General features: G+C 44.8%; 1 protein-coding gene across 6 annotated transcripts in view; it reads left to right on the forward strand.

Annotated features, from left to right (window-relative positions):
• MORC2 (MORC family CW-type zinc finger 2) overlaps positions 1 to 10,461 on the forward strand; it is a 39,992-nt gene extending 29,531 nt beyond the window's left edge. Inside the window, exons 16-27 of one of the 6 annotated variants that reach the window (XM_006938594.5) lie at positions 383 to 488; positions 1,015 to 1,147; positions 2,500 to 2,574; positions 2,660 to 3,040; positions 3,548 to 3,679; positions 4,126 to 4,180; positions 4,601 to 4,742; positions 4,869 to 5,111; positions 5,199 to 5,292; positions 8,744 to 8,932; positions 9,026 to 9,118; positions 10,190 to 10,461. In XM_006938594.5, coding sequence (XP_006938656.3) covers positions 383 to 488; positions 1,015 to 1,147; positions 2,500 to 2,574; positions 2,660 to 3,040; positions 3,548 to 3,679; positions 4,126 to 4,180; positions 4,601 to 4,742; positions 4,869 to 5,111; positions 5,199 to 5,292; positions 8,744 to 8,932; positions 9,026 to 9,118; positions 10,190 to 10,258 — 1,712 coding nt within the window. In that variant the 3' untranslated portion in view covers positions 10,259 to 10,461. The remainder of the gene's footprint in view (positions 1 to 382; positions 489 to 1,014; positions 1,148 to 2,499; positions 2,575 to 2,659; positions 3,041 to 3,547; positions 3,680 to 4,125; positions 4,181 to 4,600; positions 4,743 to 4,868; positions 5,112 to 5,198; positions 5,293 to 8,743; positions 8,933 to 9,025; positions 9,119 to 10,189) is intronic. The other 5 variants (XM_006938595.5, XM_045042147.1, XM_003994803.6 and 2 more) reach the window with 5 other exon arrangements.
• Positions 10,462 to 19,846: the final 9,385 nt, after the last annotated feature.

Below are 19,846 nucleotides of genomic sequence, written 5' to 3' on the forward strand. Positions count from 1 at the left end.
ATGGCCCTGGGAGCTCAGCCTTGGGGCTGTGCCAGGTTCTACCTGTCCCTCCTGAATGAGGCAGAAGGTGTCTAACCTGCCAGACCTCATTTGGTTTGGTACCACATTGTTAACAGTGTGAGTAGTGACTGAGCCAGGATCCTGTTGGAGGGAGAGGGGCTGGGAGTGTTGAAAGTCCACGATGTAAAGTGTCTATTCTTGCTGGAATTACTGTCCCTGAGAAGAATTACTGTTCTTCAAGGAAGGCAGAGTTGAAGCCAGAGTGAAGATCTTTGCATGGAAAGTCGGGGGGCATCTTTGCCTTGTGCCTGCTTGGGAGGAACCTGCTTACAATTGTTGTCGGGTATAGCTGATGTTTGTTGGGGTGTTTTCTGTGTCACAGATTTGTGTCTGAAGTGGCGAACCCTCCCCTTCCAGCTGAGTTCTGTGGAAAAAGATTACCCTGATACCTGGGTTTGCTCCATGAACCCTGATCCTGAGCAGGACCGGTGAGCACTTGCTCTAACAAGGAGATTGTGGGTATCTCCTATCTCTTCCACTATATTCTCTCCACTCTTTGGGTAAATAACTCGCTGTACATCTTGAAGTCATTGCTGATATCCTCATATTTCTGTCTTGCTGCAAATAATAAGTGCCCTGGAAATACGAATACATGTCTGTCCTGCAGTGAGTATTAATTCTGTACATTTGAGAACCCTGAGGTTGTTATACTATGGTAAGAGAATGGGTTGACTGAGGAAGAAGGACCATGTCCTACTTAGAACCCTGTTTTTTAGATTTATTTATTTTGAGAGAGAGAGAGAAAGCAGGAGACAGGGAGGAGCAGAGAGGGAGGAGGAGAGAGAATCCCAAGCAGGCTCTGCACTTACAGTGCCCGACGCAGGGCTTGAACTCATGAACCGTGAGATCATGACCTGAACTGAAATCAAGAGTTGGATGCTTAACCGACTGAGCCACCCAGGGACCCCTAGAGCCCTATTTTGCTACAACCGTCCTAGCACCTTTTCTCAACAGATGTGAGGCTTCTGAACAGAAGCAGAAGGTTCCCCTGGGGACATTCAGAAAGGACCTGAAGACACAAGAAGAGAAGCAGAAGCAGCTGACAGAGAAAATTCGCCAGCAGCAGGAGAAGCTAGAGGCCCTGCAGGTACATGGGTCATGGGCAATGGGCAGAGCCAGCCTGTATTAGGGATCTGTCTGGGATGGGACAGGAACCCTCAGTGACTCACTGGTTCTTGAGTACACCATGAGTGTTTAAAAAATTTTTTTAAGTGTTTATTTTTGAGAGAGTGAGGGAGCACGCACAAGTGGGGGAGGAGCAGAGAGAGAGAGAGAGAGAGAGAGAGAGAGAGAGAGAGAGAGAGAGAGAGAGAATCTGAAGCAGGCTCCAGGCTCTGAGCTATCAACACAGACCCCGTTTCAGGGCTTGAATCCATGAACCGTGAGATCATGATCTGAGCCAAAGTCAGACACTTAACCTACTGAGCCACGCAGGCACCTGGCTTTTTTTTTTTTCCTTATTTCTTTTTTCATGATGATCATTTTAAAAAAGCAAACTGTCTTATTTATATGTTCCCAAGTGGTCAGAAAATAAATATCCTACCATAGAGGTAACCACCACTAACATATTCTTCTAATTTTTTATGATTGCCTACATAGTCATGAATATATATATATATTAATAAAAATATGGAGGTCATGATATATATATATATAATGTCACACACACACACAAACTTTTTTTAGCACACAATTTTCTTGGGATAATTTTCTAGGAAATTTCAAATAATAAAAGGGTTTATAAAATTTTATGGCTTTTTATAACTGCTTCCAAATTATCTTCCAGAAGATGTGTTAATTTCTGTTTTTTTACAAGCAGAACATTTATTTTAGGGTATTTTTTGCACATTTGACAGACAAAGCTATGCATCTTAGAATTTCTTTCATATTTCTAAATTGGATAATTTTTTTACTTTTCTGGTTTTTCAGATTTGTTTATTTTTTTATTAATTGATTTGTCAGGTTTTTGAGATATATTTGAGGTATTAATCCTTTATTGTATTTATTATAAAAGTTTTTTTTTTTTTTTTTTTTTTTCTGGCTTCCCTGTCTGTGGAGATGGTCACACTAACCTGGATGTCTTATGCGTGCCTTCCTGTCTGCTGAATCTCACTTGTCCCTTCTGGCCTTGTCCGTCAAGCTTTTCCTACTTTTTCTGGCTTCTTTTATAGGAATTTAGTCCATTGACACTTTTTCCCAGTCTCTCCAATGCTAGGTTAATCAGACATAGAATCCTGTAGTTTGCTGATGGTTTAGTTACTTTATTTTTTGTCTCCCCAGTGAGAATGGGAGTCTTATCATAGTAGGGAGTTTTATAATAGGCCTAGGTTTTCTTTTTTGTTTTCCCACTGTCCCAGACACATAGTAGGGATCCAAAAAGAGTTTTGTTTGAATGTACCAAGATACGCAAACAACCTCATCACCATGTTTCCTGTGCAGAAAACCACACCTATCCGTTCCCAAGCTGACCTGAAGAAATTGCCTTTGGAAGTGACCACCAGACCTTCCACTGAGGTAAAGCCCAGGCACAGGGGAGGAGCTTTTCCTTAGGTGTCTTGTACTAGGATCAGTGTTCTCACTTTCTCTGGATCTTTTTTAGGAACCTGCACGTAGACCTCAGCGACCTCGATCACCTCCTTTACCTGCTGTCATCAAGAATGCCCCAAGCAGGCCCCCTTCTTTGCAAGCTCCCAGGCCAGCCAGCCAGCCCCGAAAGGCTGCTGTCATCAACACCACCCCAAAGCCTCCTGTCCTGGCAGCCCGGGAGGAGGCCAGTACATCCAGGCTTCTCCAACCACCGGAGGCACCCCGGAAGCCTGCTAACACGCCGGTCAAGACTGCATCCCGGCCCACCCCCATGGTGCAGCCACTATCACCATCTCTGCTGCCCAACTCCAAGAGCCCTCGGGAGGTCCCTGCTCCCAGAGCAATCAAGACTCCAGTGGTCAAGAAGCCAGAGCCACCCAGTAAACTCTCCCCAGTGAGATGCTTTTCCAACCTGAACCTACCTTCAGTGGTGTAGGAGTGGAATCAGGCTGTGTCAAAGCTGTACTGGGGGAGCTTTCTGTTGCCCTTCAGGAGGAGTCTAAATAATTGAAGGGAGTTCTTCACTGCTCCCTTTGAATATTGGTCTGCCATAAATTTGAGTCACTTCCATCAGCTTCTATGCTGTGGGCATAGGTTGGCAGCCTGGTGGCAGCATTGGTGGGCTGCAGCAGATGGTCAGTATGTTTCAGGGACATCACACCTGGCTGGCCGGGCAGGCTAAGAGAGAAGTGAACTGAGAGGCTCCCCCTACGACAGCTTTGAGCAAAGGTCCTCGTGGGCACAGGGACTAGGAGGTTGCTGTGTACTGAGTAATGTCAGGGAAGGTTCAGCCCTGGGGGGACTGAGAAGCATACAAGTAGAACAGCTTTAGGCCAGATGAAATCTTCCTGCACCTCAAGGGCTGACAGGGCCCCTCACATTCCCTCTCCTGTTGCTGTAGACCACTCCTAGTCGGAAGCGGACTCTTGGGGTTTCTGACGAGGAGGAAGCTGAGGAAGAGGCTGAGAGGAGGAAAGAGAGGTCTAAGCGGGGCAAGTTTGCTGTGAAGGAGGAAAAGAAGGACTTGAATGAGGTAGGTGGTCCCAGGTGAGGTTAGAGCCTCCTTCCCCAGGGTTGCAGTCTGCACCAACTCTGTTTCTGTTTTGTGACCTCAGCCTTCCAGAAACCCAGTTCATCTCTGTAGGACTCTTAGTTATGCAGATGATTTAGAAACATGGTGTCAGGTAGGCTGCTGAGTGAGACTGGCTTCTGGCTCTAATCACAGGCTGGAGATCACATACAGATGAGGAAGGCTTGAAACCCTTTGCTTCCGTGTGTCTGTGATTTTCTGTCCTTTGTGTGTTATCTTGTTTATACAAGGTAGATGATTTAGAGAACAGCTCTTGGTGAGGCATGGAGATTTAAACAGCCATATAATGCAGTATGAAGTGATAGCTGATGACCCTGGGTGGCCAATCATGCAAAAATCTGCTCTTCAGGGGCATTGGGGATGCCTCTAACAGACTGTTCTCCTTGCAGCTCTCGGACAGTGCTGGGGAAGAGGATCCAGCTGACCTTAAGAGGGCTCAGAAAGGTGAGTTTGGGGAGGTTCCTGGCAGCCTGTGGGGGAAGGGGGTATTCGGACCCCTCGGCCAGCAACAGCCTATCTTAAAGACTCTTGGAGGCTTTCCTGGCTCTGAGCTTTTGTGCAGCAATCATTCCAAGTCTGATCCCAAGAAGAAGTCTGAAGAGAACACACCCTTATGTGTATTTTTAGCACAAATTTCTTGGCTTGCACCTCTAGCAGTCACTCATCCTGCTGCTTTTTGGTACCTTCATGGTAGATGGGGAAGGAGACTAGGGTGGCTGGGCTGCATGTTCCTGGAAAAGTGCAGGGCAAGCATCTAGGGGATTCTTGTCCCTGCAAATCCTGGGGCTGCCTCTGTCAAGGTGACCCTGGCTGAGTGGGGGAGTCTATAGTTTTCTGACACTCACTCCATCCTCATTGTCTCAGATAAAGGGTTGCACGTGGAGGTGCGTGTGAACAGGGAGTGGTACACGGGCCGTGTCACAGCTGTGGAGGTGGGCAAGCATGTGGTGCGGTGGAAGGTGAAGTTTGACTACGTGCCCACAGACACCACTCCGAGAGACCGCTGGTAATGCCCCTTTCCAGAGGCTGACAAAATTGGCCAGGTGGGGGGGTGGGTGTGTCCCTAGCTTCCCTGCAGACAGCCCATTCTGGGAGTCTGGGACACACATAATAAATGCTGTGTGCCTCCTAGGGTGGAGAAAGGCAGTGAGGATGTGCGGCTGATGAAACCTCCTTCTCCGGAGTACCAGAGCCCTGACACTCAGCAGGAGGGTGGGGAGGAGGAGGAAGAGGAGGAGGAAGAGGAGGTGGTGGTGGCCCAGCAGGCTGTAGCCATGGCAGAGCCCTCCACTTCTGACTGTATCCGCATAGAGCCTGACACCACCGCCCCCAGCACCAACCACGAGACCATTGACCTGCTCGTTCAGATCCTCCGGTGCGTGTGTCTTCCCACTCGGGCTAGCAGTGGCTCTCCACCTTGTTCTTGCTGTTCTGAATTCCTGTCCCCACCTTCTTTTTTTAGGAATTGTTTACGGTACTTCCTGCCTCCAAGTTTCCCCATCTCCAAGAAGGAGCTGAGTGTTATGAATTCAGATGAGCTAATATCATTTCCTCTGGTGAGTCTGGCCTAATCTTTGGGGTGTTTTTTTTTTTTTTTTAACTGCACATGCCCCTGCCCCTTTGTGCTTGTGATTACAAGCTCTCAGCTGTGTTCCCACCCCCCAGCCAGTACCCCACCCCCCTTTTTTTTTTTTTTTTTTGCTAAAAGGAATAGGAGACTTACTGTAGAAAAAGAAGCAGCTTAGCTGGATATGATTGTGGTGTGCAGAAGCCGACCACACCCTACCATAAGATGCTGGGGCTGAATCCTCATGGATAGAAGCCTAGTTTCACATTTTACAATGAATATGTCCTTCTTCCTCTATCCTGGCAGATGGAGTAAACTTGTCCCAAGCAATAGTGAAGAACTTAGGTTCAGAGTGCCTAAAAGTTGACTCTTAGAGGGAGGTAGAAGCAAGCACTGGGTGGTGGTATGCTGTTGTGTCACAGGCCCTCTGCTGGACCTTTTAATGAGCAACAAAAGAGAGTGCTGCCTGCAGGGGACTAAAGATTTAGTAGAGACTGAATTTTTACCAGGTAGCTGGACAAGAGACCAATGAGAGCAGTTAGTGCTGTGGAAGCAGGTAGTTGGCCTGTGGCAGCCTTGGGGAAGGAGAGAGCAGCAGCCTGAAGAAGATGTGGATTTCTGCAAGTGCCTGTGTAAGTGATGGGCAAGGTTTGAGGCAGGGGAACTTTTGTGAGTGAGGTGTCAGAGGAATGAAAGTTCCCAAGTCAAGGCAGCAGGCATGTGGTGAGCATTTAGGGAAGAAGAGAGCCTGAGAGCCAAGTTATGGTGTGTCTTGAATGTCTGATCTTAGCTATAGTAGTTTAAACCTTGTTTGAAGTGAAGGGCCAGCAAAAGTTTGGAGCTTGGGGGTGTTGTTAGTCTGAACCTGGTCTAGGGGAGGAGTCAAAAAATTTTTCTGTAGAGGCCCAGTTAGCAAATATTTTCAGCTTTGTGGGTTTTAGAGTCTCTGTGGCGACTATTCCACTATTAGAGCGTGAAAGCTGCAGATTATTTTTAAGGAATGGTTGTGGTTGTGCTTCAATAAAGCTTTATTTATAAAAATAGGCAGCTGATTTGGCCTGGGGCTCTAGTTTACTGACCCTGTCCTAAGAGGATACCTCTGGTGGCAGATTGTTTGGGTGGATGGAAGATGCAAGGGCAAGGGGGCAGGTCCAGTCGTGAAAGGTCAGAGATGAGGGAACGGGAACAGGAACAAGAGTGGTGAAAGTGGACTGGCCAGTAAAAGGTCTGTGTCAGAAGTTGTTGACAGCAAGCAAGTGATGGGGGAGGAGGCAGAGGCCACATGCTTCCCTGTGTCTCAGGCCTGTGGGAAATGATGACAAAGCTATTAACTGGAGAGAAAACAGAGGGTGAGGGTAAGAGAGGTGATGAATTGTGATTTGTGTTGGGCTGGAAGCACCGGCACCTACAGTTCTGGTGATGTCCATTGGGCAGGTGGAGACTGGGGACTCTCAGTCCAAGTTCTCAACTTGGAGGGGCAGGAAGGCCAGGGCTGCAGATGGGATCTGTGAGTTGTCTACATCAAATGGGATAGATATCTTTATGGTTGGAATAGTTTAAGTTTTCAGGGAGGAGTTTCTAGAAAATAGAACTAGAATCAAAACTGCAGGGCTAGTATGTTCAACATGTCAGGCCCACATGTGGCAGGTATGTGCTTGAGGAAAGAGATGGGGATTTTAACCTCCATTAGACAGTGAGGTTAGGAGTTGAAGAAACAGGCTCAGAGAGGTAGAGTCTGTTGTAATAGAGCCCAGATTTGACTCCAGGTGCTTCTTTACGACAAGGGTCTTGCCCTTCTCCCAGTGCTGCCTTGCTTCCCTGTGAGATGAGAAGGCAGGTGCAAGCTAAGGAAGCTAGAGGATGGCAGAGCTCATGGCAGCTTCCCAGAAAGCTCCGTACCTCAACTCTTGACCTTGTTGAGGCTGCAGGTGCTATCTGAAAGTTCCAGGAAAAAAAAACGCTGATAGGCTGGCTAGGATGGCCTGGCATCCTGTCAGTCAGATTTGTTGCTTTTGGTTTAAGGTTGTTGCCAGACTCAGAGCAAACTCTGGGTGCAGTGGGATCTCTGCTGCTCAGACCATAAACACAGCCAGAAGCATCTGAGCAATGCTTGTAAAAGGAGGTATACCACCAAGGCATCAACTTTATAGTCTGCTGACCAGAATGTGTAAAATAAGGCAAACTGATTTTTTTTAATGTCACGGACAAAACAGTCTAATGGTCATTATGTTCTTGTCTGTCTGTAAAAGATCATCCTTTTTCCCTTCATGCTGGACTAGGAGTTCCATAAAACCATCAGAAGGTCTTGCAAATGTTAGATTCATATATATGAATATATATGAATATGAATATATATGAATATATGAATATATATGTTTAAAATAATATAACCATGCAAATCTGTGATAGAAAGTTAAAGAGATAAACGAACACAGATCATGGGCTCAAAACATCATACAATTAAAGTTTTAATACTTTGGAGCCTGCTTGAACACTTAATTTGTGCTGCCAAGGTAATTATTTTCTACACAGAACTTGAAATTTCTCTTGCCATTTTGGTTTAATAGGATAATATTCTAAAATTGTAAGGTAAGTACTTGTAGCAAAATAGTTTTTAAAAACAGCAGTAAGGAACTGCTAAATGCCATATAGCTCGTACATAGAAGCATGTAAATGCAGGAGTTGATATTACCGCAATGGTCAGTCAGGACCACTCATTTTCATCAAAATGGTTTTATCGTTCTCATTGGTGACTTATGAGTAAATTATGTTATAGATTTGAATTTTAAAAATAAACGTAAAGAGCTCCTGCTCAAATTTTTTAATGAGATTCCATGTAACATTGCTTTTGAAGCAAGTTTTCTGCTACCTTTTAAAAGTTTGAAAAGCCTCATGTCTAGAGAAACTGCTAGTTAACATCATTTCCCCACACTTTGGAAGTTTCAGGTACTCAGGAAAGATAGTAAAAGCTCTGATCCTGCTTATATATTATACAAATCTGAGGTATCTGCTATTGGTGGGTGCTTGATAAATGTTTCTGGAACAGGATTTTTGGTTCTGACATTGTGGGATGTAACTTGGAATGGACTGCTGAAAGGGCTGTGGTGAAGTTAGATGTGATTGAGCTGGGAGGGAGACTCATCTTTTTTGTCCTAATTGGAGTGGAAGAATCTTGCCTCACATTTCCTGACGGCTTGCTGTCTGCCAAGGCATTTTGCTGAGTGCTTCACATGAGTAATCTCATCTCCATCCTCATGGCAGCCCCACGAGATGGGCATCGGGTCTTCCACTCTGGAACTAAAGAGCCCACTTGTCCCTTATATGGATATCCCTTCACACATCCTTGTGCTGAGCTAGTTGGGGATACTAGTGCCTATCTAGAGGGGCCCTGGGGACCCCTGTAAGCCCATGCACTCACTCTCTGGGTTTCTTCCCTACAGAAAGAGTACTTCAAGCAGTATGAAGTGGGGCTCCAGAATCTGTGCCATTCCTACCAGAGCCGTGCTGACTCACGGGCCAAGGCCTCTGAGGAGAGCCTGCGCACTTCTGAGAGAAAGCTCCGAGAGACAGAGGAGAAGTTGCAGAAGCTGAGGACCAACATCGTGGCGCTCCTGCAAAAGGTGCAGGAGGTGAGCCAGGCAGCCCTCTCATTGCAGCTGGACCATCTGGTGTCTCAGGGAGGGGGGCCTGGGCACCTCCTGCTCCCTTCTCCCCACTCACAGGAATCTGTGGTTTCAACCCTGGCTGCACAGCATCCTGACCAAGAGGGCTGGAGGTGGTGCGGCTGCCTGGGCCTCATCCCAGCCAGACCCACGGTATCAGATTTTTGCCCTTGTTTAGATCTTCTGATTTATAGCCTGGTTTGAAAATCCTCCACGCCATGAAACAAAGATGTTCTCACTGTTCCAGATGACGCCCAGATGGGATTGGGTTGCCTAGAAGTGGGGAATACCCCTAGAGGGTCTCAGTCCTTCATCCAGGCAGTGAAAACTGAGGACATGGCTCTGTGTCTCTCTTGTGGATACCGGGTGAACCAGATAGGCAAGATAAGGTCCCTATCCTCATGGCCCAACAGTGGTAAAGGACACAGAATATTGATTATGGGAAGTCCTGTGAAGTAAATACAAGAGAATAAAAACAGGGAGGCCACTTTACTAGGGTGTTCAGGGATGGCCTGAGAAAGGGGTATTAATATTTGAGCTGAGAGTAGAATCAGTCATACAAGATTGGCTGTGTGAGTGCTTTAGTCAGATGTAAGAGTAGGACCTGAGGCCCAGGGCAGGGAGTTGTGGGCCATAGGAGAAGAGGCAGGGCTTGTACAAGGTGGGATGTCCCTGGAGGGTTGTGGCACAATCCAGTTTGCAACCCAAGACATTTACTCTGTTGGTTGTAGGAAGGCCTGGAGTGGGGTGGAGGTTAGAACCCAGGACTTGGGTGAGAGATTTTGGTGGCCTGATTCTTGGATGGTGACAGTGAGAAACACAGATTTGTAATATCTGAGGGAAAAAGGAAACGGGTGATTCTTCGGTTTGTCTTGAGTCCCTAGGTGAGGGAAGGTGGTAGCCTGCACTGAGATGGATGCAACCTGGGGTGGGTCGGTGCATTTGGCCTGTTTTGAATGTACTGATTCTTAGAAGCCTGCAACACATCTAAGGCAACCAGAAACCTGGGGTAGAGGCAGGGAAGTAGCAAGAAATCTGGGCGTCATCTGTGCATAAGAGGATGGGGAGGGGGGAGAATGACCAAGATGGGATAGGCCTGACAGGGCGGAGGGGGAAGAGGAGGGGACTCTGGGCTCAGGCTCCATGGGCTACAAGAAGGATGGGGAGGTGGTGGGCCCCCTCACCGCTTTCAGGCCCCCAGCTGACTGCTCCCTTCTATTCCAGGACATAGACATCAACACAGATGATGAGCTGGATGCCTACATCGAGGACCTGATCACCAAGGGGGACTGAAGGGCTCGGAGCCAAAAACCAGCTCCTCTGCCCTTCAAGGCAGAGCCCTCGGGGGGTGGTGTTTTGTTCTTGGGTTGGTGGACTTACCTTGGTTTGATTCACATGAAACATTTGTGCTTTTGGAGGGAAAAATACTCTGATTCTTTGAATCTTCCTCCCTAAGTTTATAAATATTTATTTTTTAAAAGAAATAAGATGCTGCACCTGCTGTGAGACCATACATTTTTTTTGGTAACTGTTGGGCAAAGAACAGAGAACTGGGATGCCAAGCTCCTTCTCTTGGCTCCTGGCTTCTCAAGATGTGGTAAATCCAGTGCCACCTGGAAGTCGGGGAGGCTTCAGGGGCAGGGCTGGTCTCTCCTAGAAGATGAACAGTGTTGGGATCTGAGGGGTGGGGGGACGGAAAGACCCTCCAGAGTGGTGCTTCTTCTGGGGGCTCTAATCTGGAAGACCTCTGGGGGTAGTGGGTCAGGATAGAGAAACAGCACTGAGCAGGTCCTGTCTCAGGTCAGGGACGTGAATGTCGGCCCATCCTGCTGTCAGTCATTATGGCTGTGGCATTGTCCAGACAGTTTGGGGAAGAAAGAGCCTCCCATTCACCCTCCCCATCTACCACTCAAGTTCTCCCTGTGGCAGTGATTTCTTCAGTTAACTGTGGACAGTGACATATCCCACCGCAAAAATTTGAGTCCAGGTTGAGTAGTAGACAGATCTGACTCTGGTGGGTTGCACACTGAATGAATGTTTGAATTCCAAAGGATTCTTTTTGAGAAAGCCCCTTGTGACAGAACCCCTGGTGCTGATTTGGTGGTGACCTCCATCTGTGGGTTTGGCAGAGTCCGGAGAAAGCATGCTGCCTTAGATGGTGCTGGCTAATCTGGAGAACCTGCTGCTGCTGCTTTTACTGTTTTCCCCTGTACCTGGCCCCACCAGTCCCTGCTCTGGGCCAGACAGGAGAGGGGGTCACTGAGCCACAGGGACTCCAGAAGCAGCTCTTCAGGAAACACACCATGCCTTCCCTCCCTTCTAGTCAGGGCCTCACACAGCTGTGTCCCTCAGGCAACTTCTCAGGGTCAAAGACAAAGGCAAGAGTTGCTGAGTTTCTCTTTAGTGGTCATTGGAAAAATTTTGGTTTGATTTCCTCCAACTCTCTTCTGTCCTCTCTTTATCTGGGGACTTTGTGTTTTCTAGAGGCACGAGAACTATGACTTGGTACCACTGGTCTGTGATTCAGACCTTTCTTGGTGTGTTTCTGGCATCTACCTATCCCAGGTCAACAGTGGCCCACATGCCGCTCTGTGGAGTCTGCAGAAAACTGGGAGGCACTGGTGAGGGAAGTCTTTACCCATTTGTGTGTGGGCCCAGAAGCACCTGCAACTTGTGGGTTTGAGGCTTCCCCAAACCACATCCCTGGGGGGAGGGTTATTTAGGGAAATACCACTCAGAACCTGGCCTCTTCTTCCGGAAGATTCCCTGAATCTTGGGGTTTGTTGAGCTGGTGATTCCTCTCCCATCCAGTTCTCTCTTATCATCCCAGGCAGCATGTGGTTCATTTTTGTCCCCAAACCTACTGTTTTAATCTAAAAGGAAGTTGGTTCTGCATTTTTACCATAGGATAATAGATAATACCCAAGTTTTTTATTTACACACCTGTAATCAAAATGCAATACTATAAAACTTGGTGAGACTCCTGAACTCAGTCTGTTTTCTTCTCTTAGTAAAATTCAGCACCTTATTTCCTCTTCATTCTTTCTGCTACTATGGCTTTAAACTGTCTTCACATTCTTCCTCATCACCATCTTCCTTTTTCTGTCTTCACCCTTCTTAACATCCACAGAAACAGAAATGCTGAATTTCTTAAACATTTTAGCGTGAAATTCTCAATGTATGCGCTTTGCTTTTTTTTTTTTTTTTTTTTTTTAATATTAGCACAAGCAGGGGAGAGGGGCAGAGGGAAAGTGAGAAAGGATCAAGCAGACATAGGACTCGATCCCATGACCCTGTGATTGTGACCTGAGCCAAAATCTAGAGTTGGATACGCAAGCTGCTCGACTGACTAAGCCACCCAGGCACACCCCACCCCCTCCACATCCACTTTGGTGTTTATATCCAGTCACAGCTGTACTGGATGCAGCCTGTTTGCCAGACGGAGCTCCTGTCATTCTGGGTGGGAAGATAAAATGCAGTGTCTCTCCCCTTTCCTGTCATAGGACCTGCTTGGGATTGTCTGAGGACTTGGGAGGAGGGTGTGGTCTGGATGATCTGTGGCAGGAAAAGTCCATAGCACACAGCTGCCAAAAGGTGAATGTACAGCATCACTGTTTTTAAGGAATGGGAGCAATGGGGACTTTAAGTGACACATGCATACAGTAAAACTTCAAATAGTACAAAAGTTTCAAACAGTACAAAATGCTACACTATGAAAAGCAAGGCTCCCTTTCACTCTTGAACCCTGAAAAGAATATTCATGCTGAGCATACAAATATACATCCACTCTGTTCTGTTTCTGCCTGTTTCCCACTCAATGTATCTTGGAACCTGTTTCAGAATAGCCCATATGGGTCTTTTTTCTTTAGAACAACCTCATAGCACTTCATTGTCTTGGATGTACTGTCATTTAAGAGTCTTCTACTTACAAACATTTGGGTTAACATTTATGGAAAATGGTATGATGAGTGTGTGTGTGTGTTCATTAATTCAGATCCGTATGTATGCATGGTAAATTCCAAAGAGAAGTGGCTGTGTCAAATGGTCGATATTAATATTAAAAACATTAAGGTACAGTCCAGAAAAACCCCCAGTTTTAACTCCTACCGACAGTGTATTCCCCACCCACCCTGCCTATACTTATCAGTATGCAGTCTCTTGCATCCTGTACTAATGTGAAAGGTGAAAAGTGAGGTATTTTTGAATTGATTTGAACTAATTTAAGATTGAGCATCTTCATTGGTCAGTTGTGTCTCTGATGCAGGGCTGTAGTTCCGAATCTGGGTTAGGGACTCTACAAAAGAGCTTACAAAAAAAGATGAAAAACCAAGGAGTGAAGTCCTCAGGAAAAGGTTCACCTTGTATGATCCCTTCACACCCTAAGTATCCCATGGATTTAGGATTAAAACCCCCCACTTTAGGATCAATACCATATTACCTACTAATAGTATTACTAGGTCAGGACAAGGGTTTGATATGTTTGCTTACTCAAGGAAGGCTTGAGTTAATAGGTTGAGAAAAGCTTTTTTATATCTATCTGAGTAATACTATTTTTTGGCTGTTGAGTCCAGTTCCCCATGTCTACATGACCGCTTTTCAGATGTGGTTCAAGCAGTGGTAGCCAAGAGTTCATAGCTCTAAGGGTCAATTAGTGATAAGACTGAGAAAGCTCAAATTTCTTTGCCATTTACATATTCTATGTACTCTTGTATTCTACAAGTCTTGAGTGGGAAGTGCTTCTTCAGTACTTGTCCCTGTTGGAAGGTGGTTCTCTAGCTGGGCCATACTGTAAGGGACCTGTTGCTGGGTGGTCACCAAGGTGCCTGAAACATCCCTCAGAATTCCACTGGAGGGTTCTGGCCTTTTTTGGAGATGGAAGCTTTCTTTGGATGATCACATTGCTTTTGTTTCCCTGAATGGGTCAATGGCCAGCTTGGTTATGAAAAGCAAGAGCTCCAAGGAACATGCTTTCTCTGCTGCCCTGTTTGAGGCTGCAGACTATTCTCTGCCTGTTCTCAGCACAAATAGGGTCATCCTCCAGTGAGCAAGAAAAAGACTGGGCAGAGGAAGGGCCTGGCAAGGCACATCTCACTCAGCAATGAGCCAAAATATTGATCAGTCTGTGGCCTTTTTCATTTGGAAACTTGGCAATGTGCCAGGCCTAATTAGGGCTCCTGGTGGATCCTGTAGAAATTCTACCAGCTCACAAGGCCTGAGACAAATCACTGCCCATCCTGGCTTATTTAGCCTCAAGGCTAGTTCTCTACCTGAAAGTTATTCAGAGGCACATTATAGATAGCCACTAATCTGGTGCTGGTCTGACTGAAGTTAGAATGGGGGTCCAAAGCCCTTGTTGCCCTGACCCCGAGTTTTTGTGTCCAAGATTCACTGGTCCCTACCTGCTACCTACCTCTAGGCATTCCACTGCTTACTGAGTGCCCCTAACCCATAGCTATCCTCATGGCCTAAACCATTTGGCCTGTTTCAGTATATCCTAAGGGTGAGGAGGGGCAGGGCTTCCATCCAGCCTCCTTTGGGCCTGCCCTTCAGGTTTCGTATGGTATGTTCTGGTGCTCTGATATTCTGGGTAGCTGCCAGCCAAGGCCTCACACCACTGGGGCAAACTTAGACCATTTGATGGATGGGTCTGACAGACCTATCCTTTCCCCTTTGCTCTTTGGACTCGGCTGAGATGCTTCCATGAGACTTGGGTCCACCACCTTTCCAAGAAAGCTGTGACTAGCTCTAATCCACCACTTTAAATTTACTTTCCTTCCCTTTACATTTATGTTTTCCTCTAGTGAAGCTCTGGGCTCTCACTCCCCTCCCTAATGCCCCCATTTAAGACAGTCTGCCACTAACCGGTTTTGGGGCCCTGTGGTGGGAAGAGAACCCCTATTTGTTAGAAGGGAAAGCGTTTTTTCCTCTAAATCCTCTATCACAATACAACATGGGCTGGAGAGCAGGCTGCAGAACTGGCTGCAAATTCTTAACCTTGTCCAGAAGACGCGGCCGGGACCCAGCCGCAGTCCCAAACAAGCGCCGGCCTTCCAACCCGCCAACGATTGTGGTCCGTCGAGGGCGCCCCTTCGCCTGTTCTCCAGACCCTCGAGGCTGGCACGTAACGGCGCCTGCGTGATGCAGCTGTCCAGCACGTGCGGCTGCGCCCATGCACCCGTCTGAGACAAAATGAGCCTGCCTATGGGGTTGGAGCCCGGAGGCGCTAGGTGGGGGGCGGGGGGCGTGGAGGAAGCGTTGTGACCTTACGCAGATGTTCGAGGCTGGTCTCAGGGTCGAGATGTGGGGACCTCGCGGCACCACCGCAAGTATCCAAACTGGGGGCAAACAGGGTGGAAGGTATCGTCCCCAGGGGTTTCATATCCTAGGGCATGGGGGAAAGGCCTTGGGGATCCAATGGCCTGCCCACAACCCAAGCAGAAAAGTGGTTATTTATTTTTTTAAATTCTGGCGCCTGCATATTAAGCCCGGGAGTAGATAAAAAAAATTTTCCCTGGTTGTTTCTTTAACTTTTTTTTTTTTTTCAACGTTTATTTATTTTTGGGACAGAGAGAGACAGAGCATGAACGGGGGAGGGGCAGAGAGAGAGGGAGACACAGAATCGGAAACAGGCTCCAGGCTCTGAGCCATCAGCCCAGAGCCTGACGCGGGGCTCGAACTCCCGGACCGCGAGATCGTGACCTGGCTGAAGTCGGACGCTTAACCGACTGCGCCACCCAGGCGCCCCTGTTTCTTTAACTTTTTAAAGCCACTGCAGAAAGCAGTTTTTGCATAGATGACTTTGTGGTGTGGTGGTTTTATATCTGCAAGACGGAGGACCTGGAAAGGAAGCTGCATGTTTTACGTCTTAAAATAGCCATTTCCAGGTAATTTTCCTTGAAGGTCCAGCCTACTTGCCAGCCTGTTGGCCTTTCCCAGGACCTGAGACCTCTTGCACTTCACAACCTTGGCCCATTTTCTACTGGTTTGTCTTAGCTTGGTAGAAGACTGTTACTTGGAAGGTAAACATTTTTAGGTTTTGGGGTTTCCTATCATGCTTAGGAAAACCTTTCCTCTTCCCTCCATCGCCATCCCTCAAACGTTCTCTTACTCTTTGTTGAAATACTAAAAAAAAAAATTTTGTCAATGTCTGCTCCCTGTGGGATACATTTTAGTTTAAGCAGTAAGGCAAGAGTCAAGCTTTGCTTCTTTTTCCAAATGGAAATTCACTATGCTCGCCCCATTAAGTGAACCATCTTGGTCATTATTTATATTCCACTATTAGATGGGCTTGAGATGCCCCTTAGACATGTCAGTGAAGACATCCTGTTGGACAGGTGGTTCTGGTGTGAGAGGCGAGGTCCTAGCTGAAACTAGAATTTTGAGCATCATCAACATCTAGATGGATCAGTCTCCCCCCTACCCCCCAACCTTTTAAAAAGACTTTTCCGGCTATTCTTAGAATTCATTCTGTTAAGTGAAATTTAAAATCATGTTACCCAATTTTTCCCATCCTTGCCAAAGAAAAAGTTCCATTGGGATTTAAATTATAACTGTATTAAATTTAGATGTAAGTTACGAGAAGGTTGACATTTTTATGACCTTAATTAAATATCCCCAGAGGATAAAAACTGGTTTTTCATTTGACTCTTTAGATCCTATGATAAGATTTTATAATTTCTTCATACAAGTTCTATAACTTTCTCATTTTTCTAAGCGTTTTATAACTGTATTTATCAGTATTGTGAATGGGTTATTTTTTCCATCTCTATTCCTATTAATATAGAGAAGACCAAACAACTTATTTTCTATGTTATGAACTCTGGCAGTTTTAAAAATAAACTGTATGCGTTTTTTTCTTTTTAATAGATGCAAGGTGCAAATTTGCCAGTGTGTCAGTTTAATTGCCATTTTGCTTTGGCTAGAACCTCTGACGCAATGAAACAGTGTTGAATAATTCCCTGGGTCTTGTTTCTGATGGGATGGAAATCTACATTAGGGTTGAACAGAATATATATTGGCTGTTGGTTTTGGTGAATGGCCTTTAAAATGTGGAAAGAATTTCCATCTTGTTTTAATTTGGGGCTTCAGTGGTGGAGCCGTGGCTGCCAGTCTTACCTGAGTGGAGCACCAGGGGGCACTAGTTACATAGACTACAATGTGGGTTAGGGGCACACAACTGTCAGGCACACAACCTGGACTGTATGTTTTTTGTGCCCCCCCCCTTTAAGCTGCTATTTTAATAATTATTTTTATTAGACACTGAGTAGCTACAAAAGAATACTGTATTTATAAAATGTTTATATGGTAAGAATATGCAGTGTACACCTATCATCTTGTTTTTTTTAAAATACTTTTTAAATGTTTATTTATTTTAGAGAGACAGAGTGTGAGTGGGGATGGGCAGAGAGAGAGAGGGGGAGACACAGAATCTGAATAAGTCTCCAGGCTCTGAGCTGTCAGCACAGAGCCTCATGCAGGGTTTGAATCCATGAACTGTGAGATCATGACCTGAGCTAAAGTCAGACCCTTAACCAACTGAGCCACCCAGGTACCCCTCTGTCTAACTTATTTTAATAAATCCTTCCCTAGAGGCACCTAGGTGGTTCAGTTGGTTAAGTGTCTGACTCTTGATTTTGGCTCAGGTCATGATCTCACACTGATAGCACAGAGCCTGCTTGGGATTTTCTCTCTCCCTCCCTCTCTGCCTCTCCCCTGCTCATGATCTCTCTCAAAATAAATAAATAAACATTGAGAAAAAAAAAATCTTTAAGTCATGAAGATACTGTTTTATATTATAGAGGCTTTATAGTTTTGTCTTTCACATATAGATCTTTAATCCACCTGGAATTGATTTTTGTTTTTGTTTTGTTTTGTTTTGTTTTATTTTTTTTTAACATTTATTCATTTTTGAGAGACAGAGACAGAGTGTGAGCAGGGTAGGGGGAGAGAGAGAGGGAGCCACAGAATCCGAAGCGGGCTCCAGGCTCTGAGCCGTCAGCACAGGGCCTGATGCGGGGCTCGAACTCACGAGCTGTGAGATCATGACCTGAGCCGAAGTCAGATACCCAACTGACTGAGCCACCCAGGCGCCCCTGGAATTGATTTTTGTATATGGTTTGAGGTAGAGCTCTAATTCCTTCCTTCTTCCTGATTGTCCCTACATCCTTTAATGAAAAGTCTTATCTTTCTCCATTAATCTGCAGTGCTAACTCTCTTATATATCAAATGTTTAGATATGTATAAATCTGTTTCTGGATTTTTATTGTTACATTTGTCTCTTGTTTTTTCTATGCCAGTACCACACTGATTTAATTATTATCATTTTACAGTAAGTTTTTATATTTAGTATAGCCAGTTCTACCACTTTTTATGCTTCAAGAGTGTCTTGACTATTCTTGGCCCTTTGTATTTCCATATAAATTTTAGAATTATTTAAACTCCATAAGAAAACCTGTAGGGGTTTCATTGGAATTGATTGTATGTGATCAGTTTGAGAAAAATTGATATCTTTTTAAGTCTTCCAAACCATGAAGATGGTATTGGTGTCCATTAATTTAGATCCTCCTTTCTTTATATCTCTCAAGAAAGTATTATAATTTTCCCTTACATTTCCTTGATTAGATGTATCCTAGATACCTGATGGGTTTTGATGCTACTGTAAATGATATTTTTAAAACTTCATTTGCTGATGGTTTGTTGCTAGCATATAAAAATGTAACTGATTTTCATGTTATTCTAATTTATCTTTAGATTCTTTTGAGTTTTCTATTACATATCATCTGTGAGCAATGATAATTTTGTCAATTCTCACATTTCATATATTTTTCTTGCCTTATTGCATTGGCTAGGGCTGCCAGTACAATGTTGAATGTAAAGGGTAAAAGCAGGTATTTTTTTGTTCTCTATATCACAGACAAAGCTGTTTTTTTGTTTTTGTTTTTGTTTTGTTAGATACCATTCATCAGATTAAGGAAGTTTCCCTCTATTTCTATTTTAAAGTATTTTTTTTTCCTTTTAAATATCATGGATGCATGTTGGATTCTATAAAGTGTTTTCTGCATCTATTGAGATGACCATGTCGTGTTCTCCTTTACTTTGTTAATGTGGTGAATTATATTTATTACTTTTTCATAGGGTAAACTAACCTTGCATTTCTGGAATAATGATTGTAAGTTTTCTATATTTCTAGACTTGTATATTGTTTTGAATTATAGATCATGTGACACCAGTTTGTAATTTTCCTCTATCCTACTGTCCTTGTTAGGTTTTGGTGACCAGATTATGCTAGTCTCAAGAAATGAGTTGGGGACTATTTCCTCTACTTTTGGGATAGTTTCTGTAAAGCTGGTTATTCCTAGGTCAGCTGTGTGTGGAGAATTTTGTGTATATATGTGAGAGGATTTTTTTTTTAACTGATTTAACTTTTTTTTAATGATTGTAATACTACTCAGGTTTTTCTAATTTTTGAGTCATTTTTAAGTTATATTTTTCTAGAACCTTATCTCAGTTTTTAAAGTTACTGTTTTTTGTAGCGTCTGTATTTATGTATTCTTTTTATTTCAAATATTGTTTTTTGGGGTTCATCCATTTCCTCTCTCCTTCCTTCCCTTTCTCTGTCTTCCTTATCAGTAAAGTCTTGTCCATTTTAGTTTTTCAAAGAATCAACCTTAGCTTAAATGCTCCTCTCTGTTTTTTCTTTAATTTCTGATATTTATTTCCTTTGAGTTTGTCTTAATGTTCATTTTCTTAGATTGGATGGTTAGCTCATCATTTTTAGTCTTTCTTCTTTTACAACATGAGCTTTTAATGCTCTAAGTTTTTCTCTTAGTACTGCTTTACCTCTATCCTAAGTTTTGATATGTGGCATTTTAATGTTTAACT

The sequence above is a fragment of the Felis catus genome, chromosome D3 (assembly GCF_018350175.1).
Source record: "Felis catus isolate Fca126 chromosome D3, F.catus_Fca126_mat1.0, whole genome shotgun sequence".
Classification (NCBI taxonomy): domain Eukaryota; kingdom Metazoa; phylum Chordata; class Mammalia; order Carnivora; family Felidae; genus Felis; species Felis catus.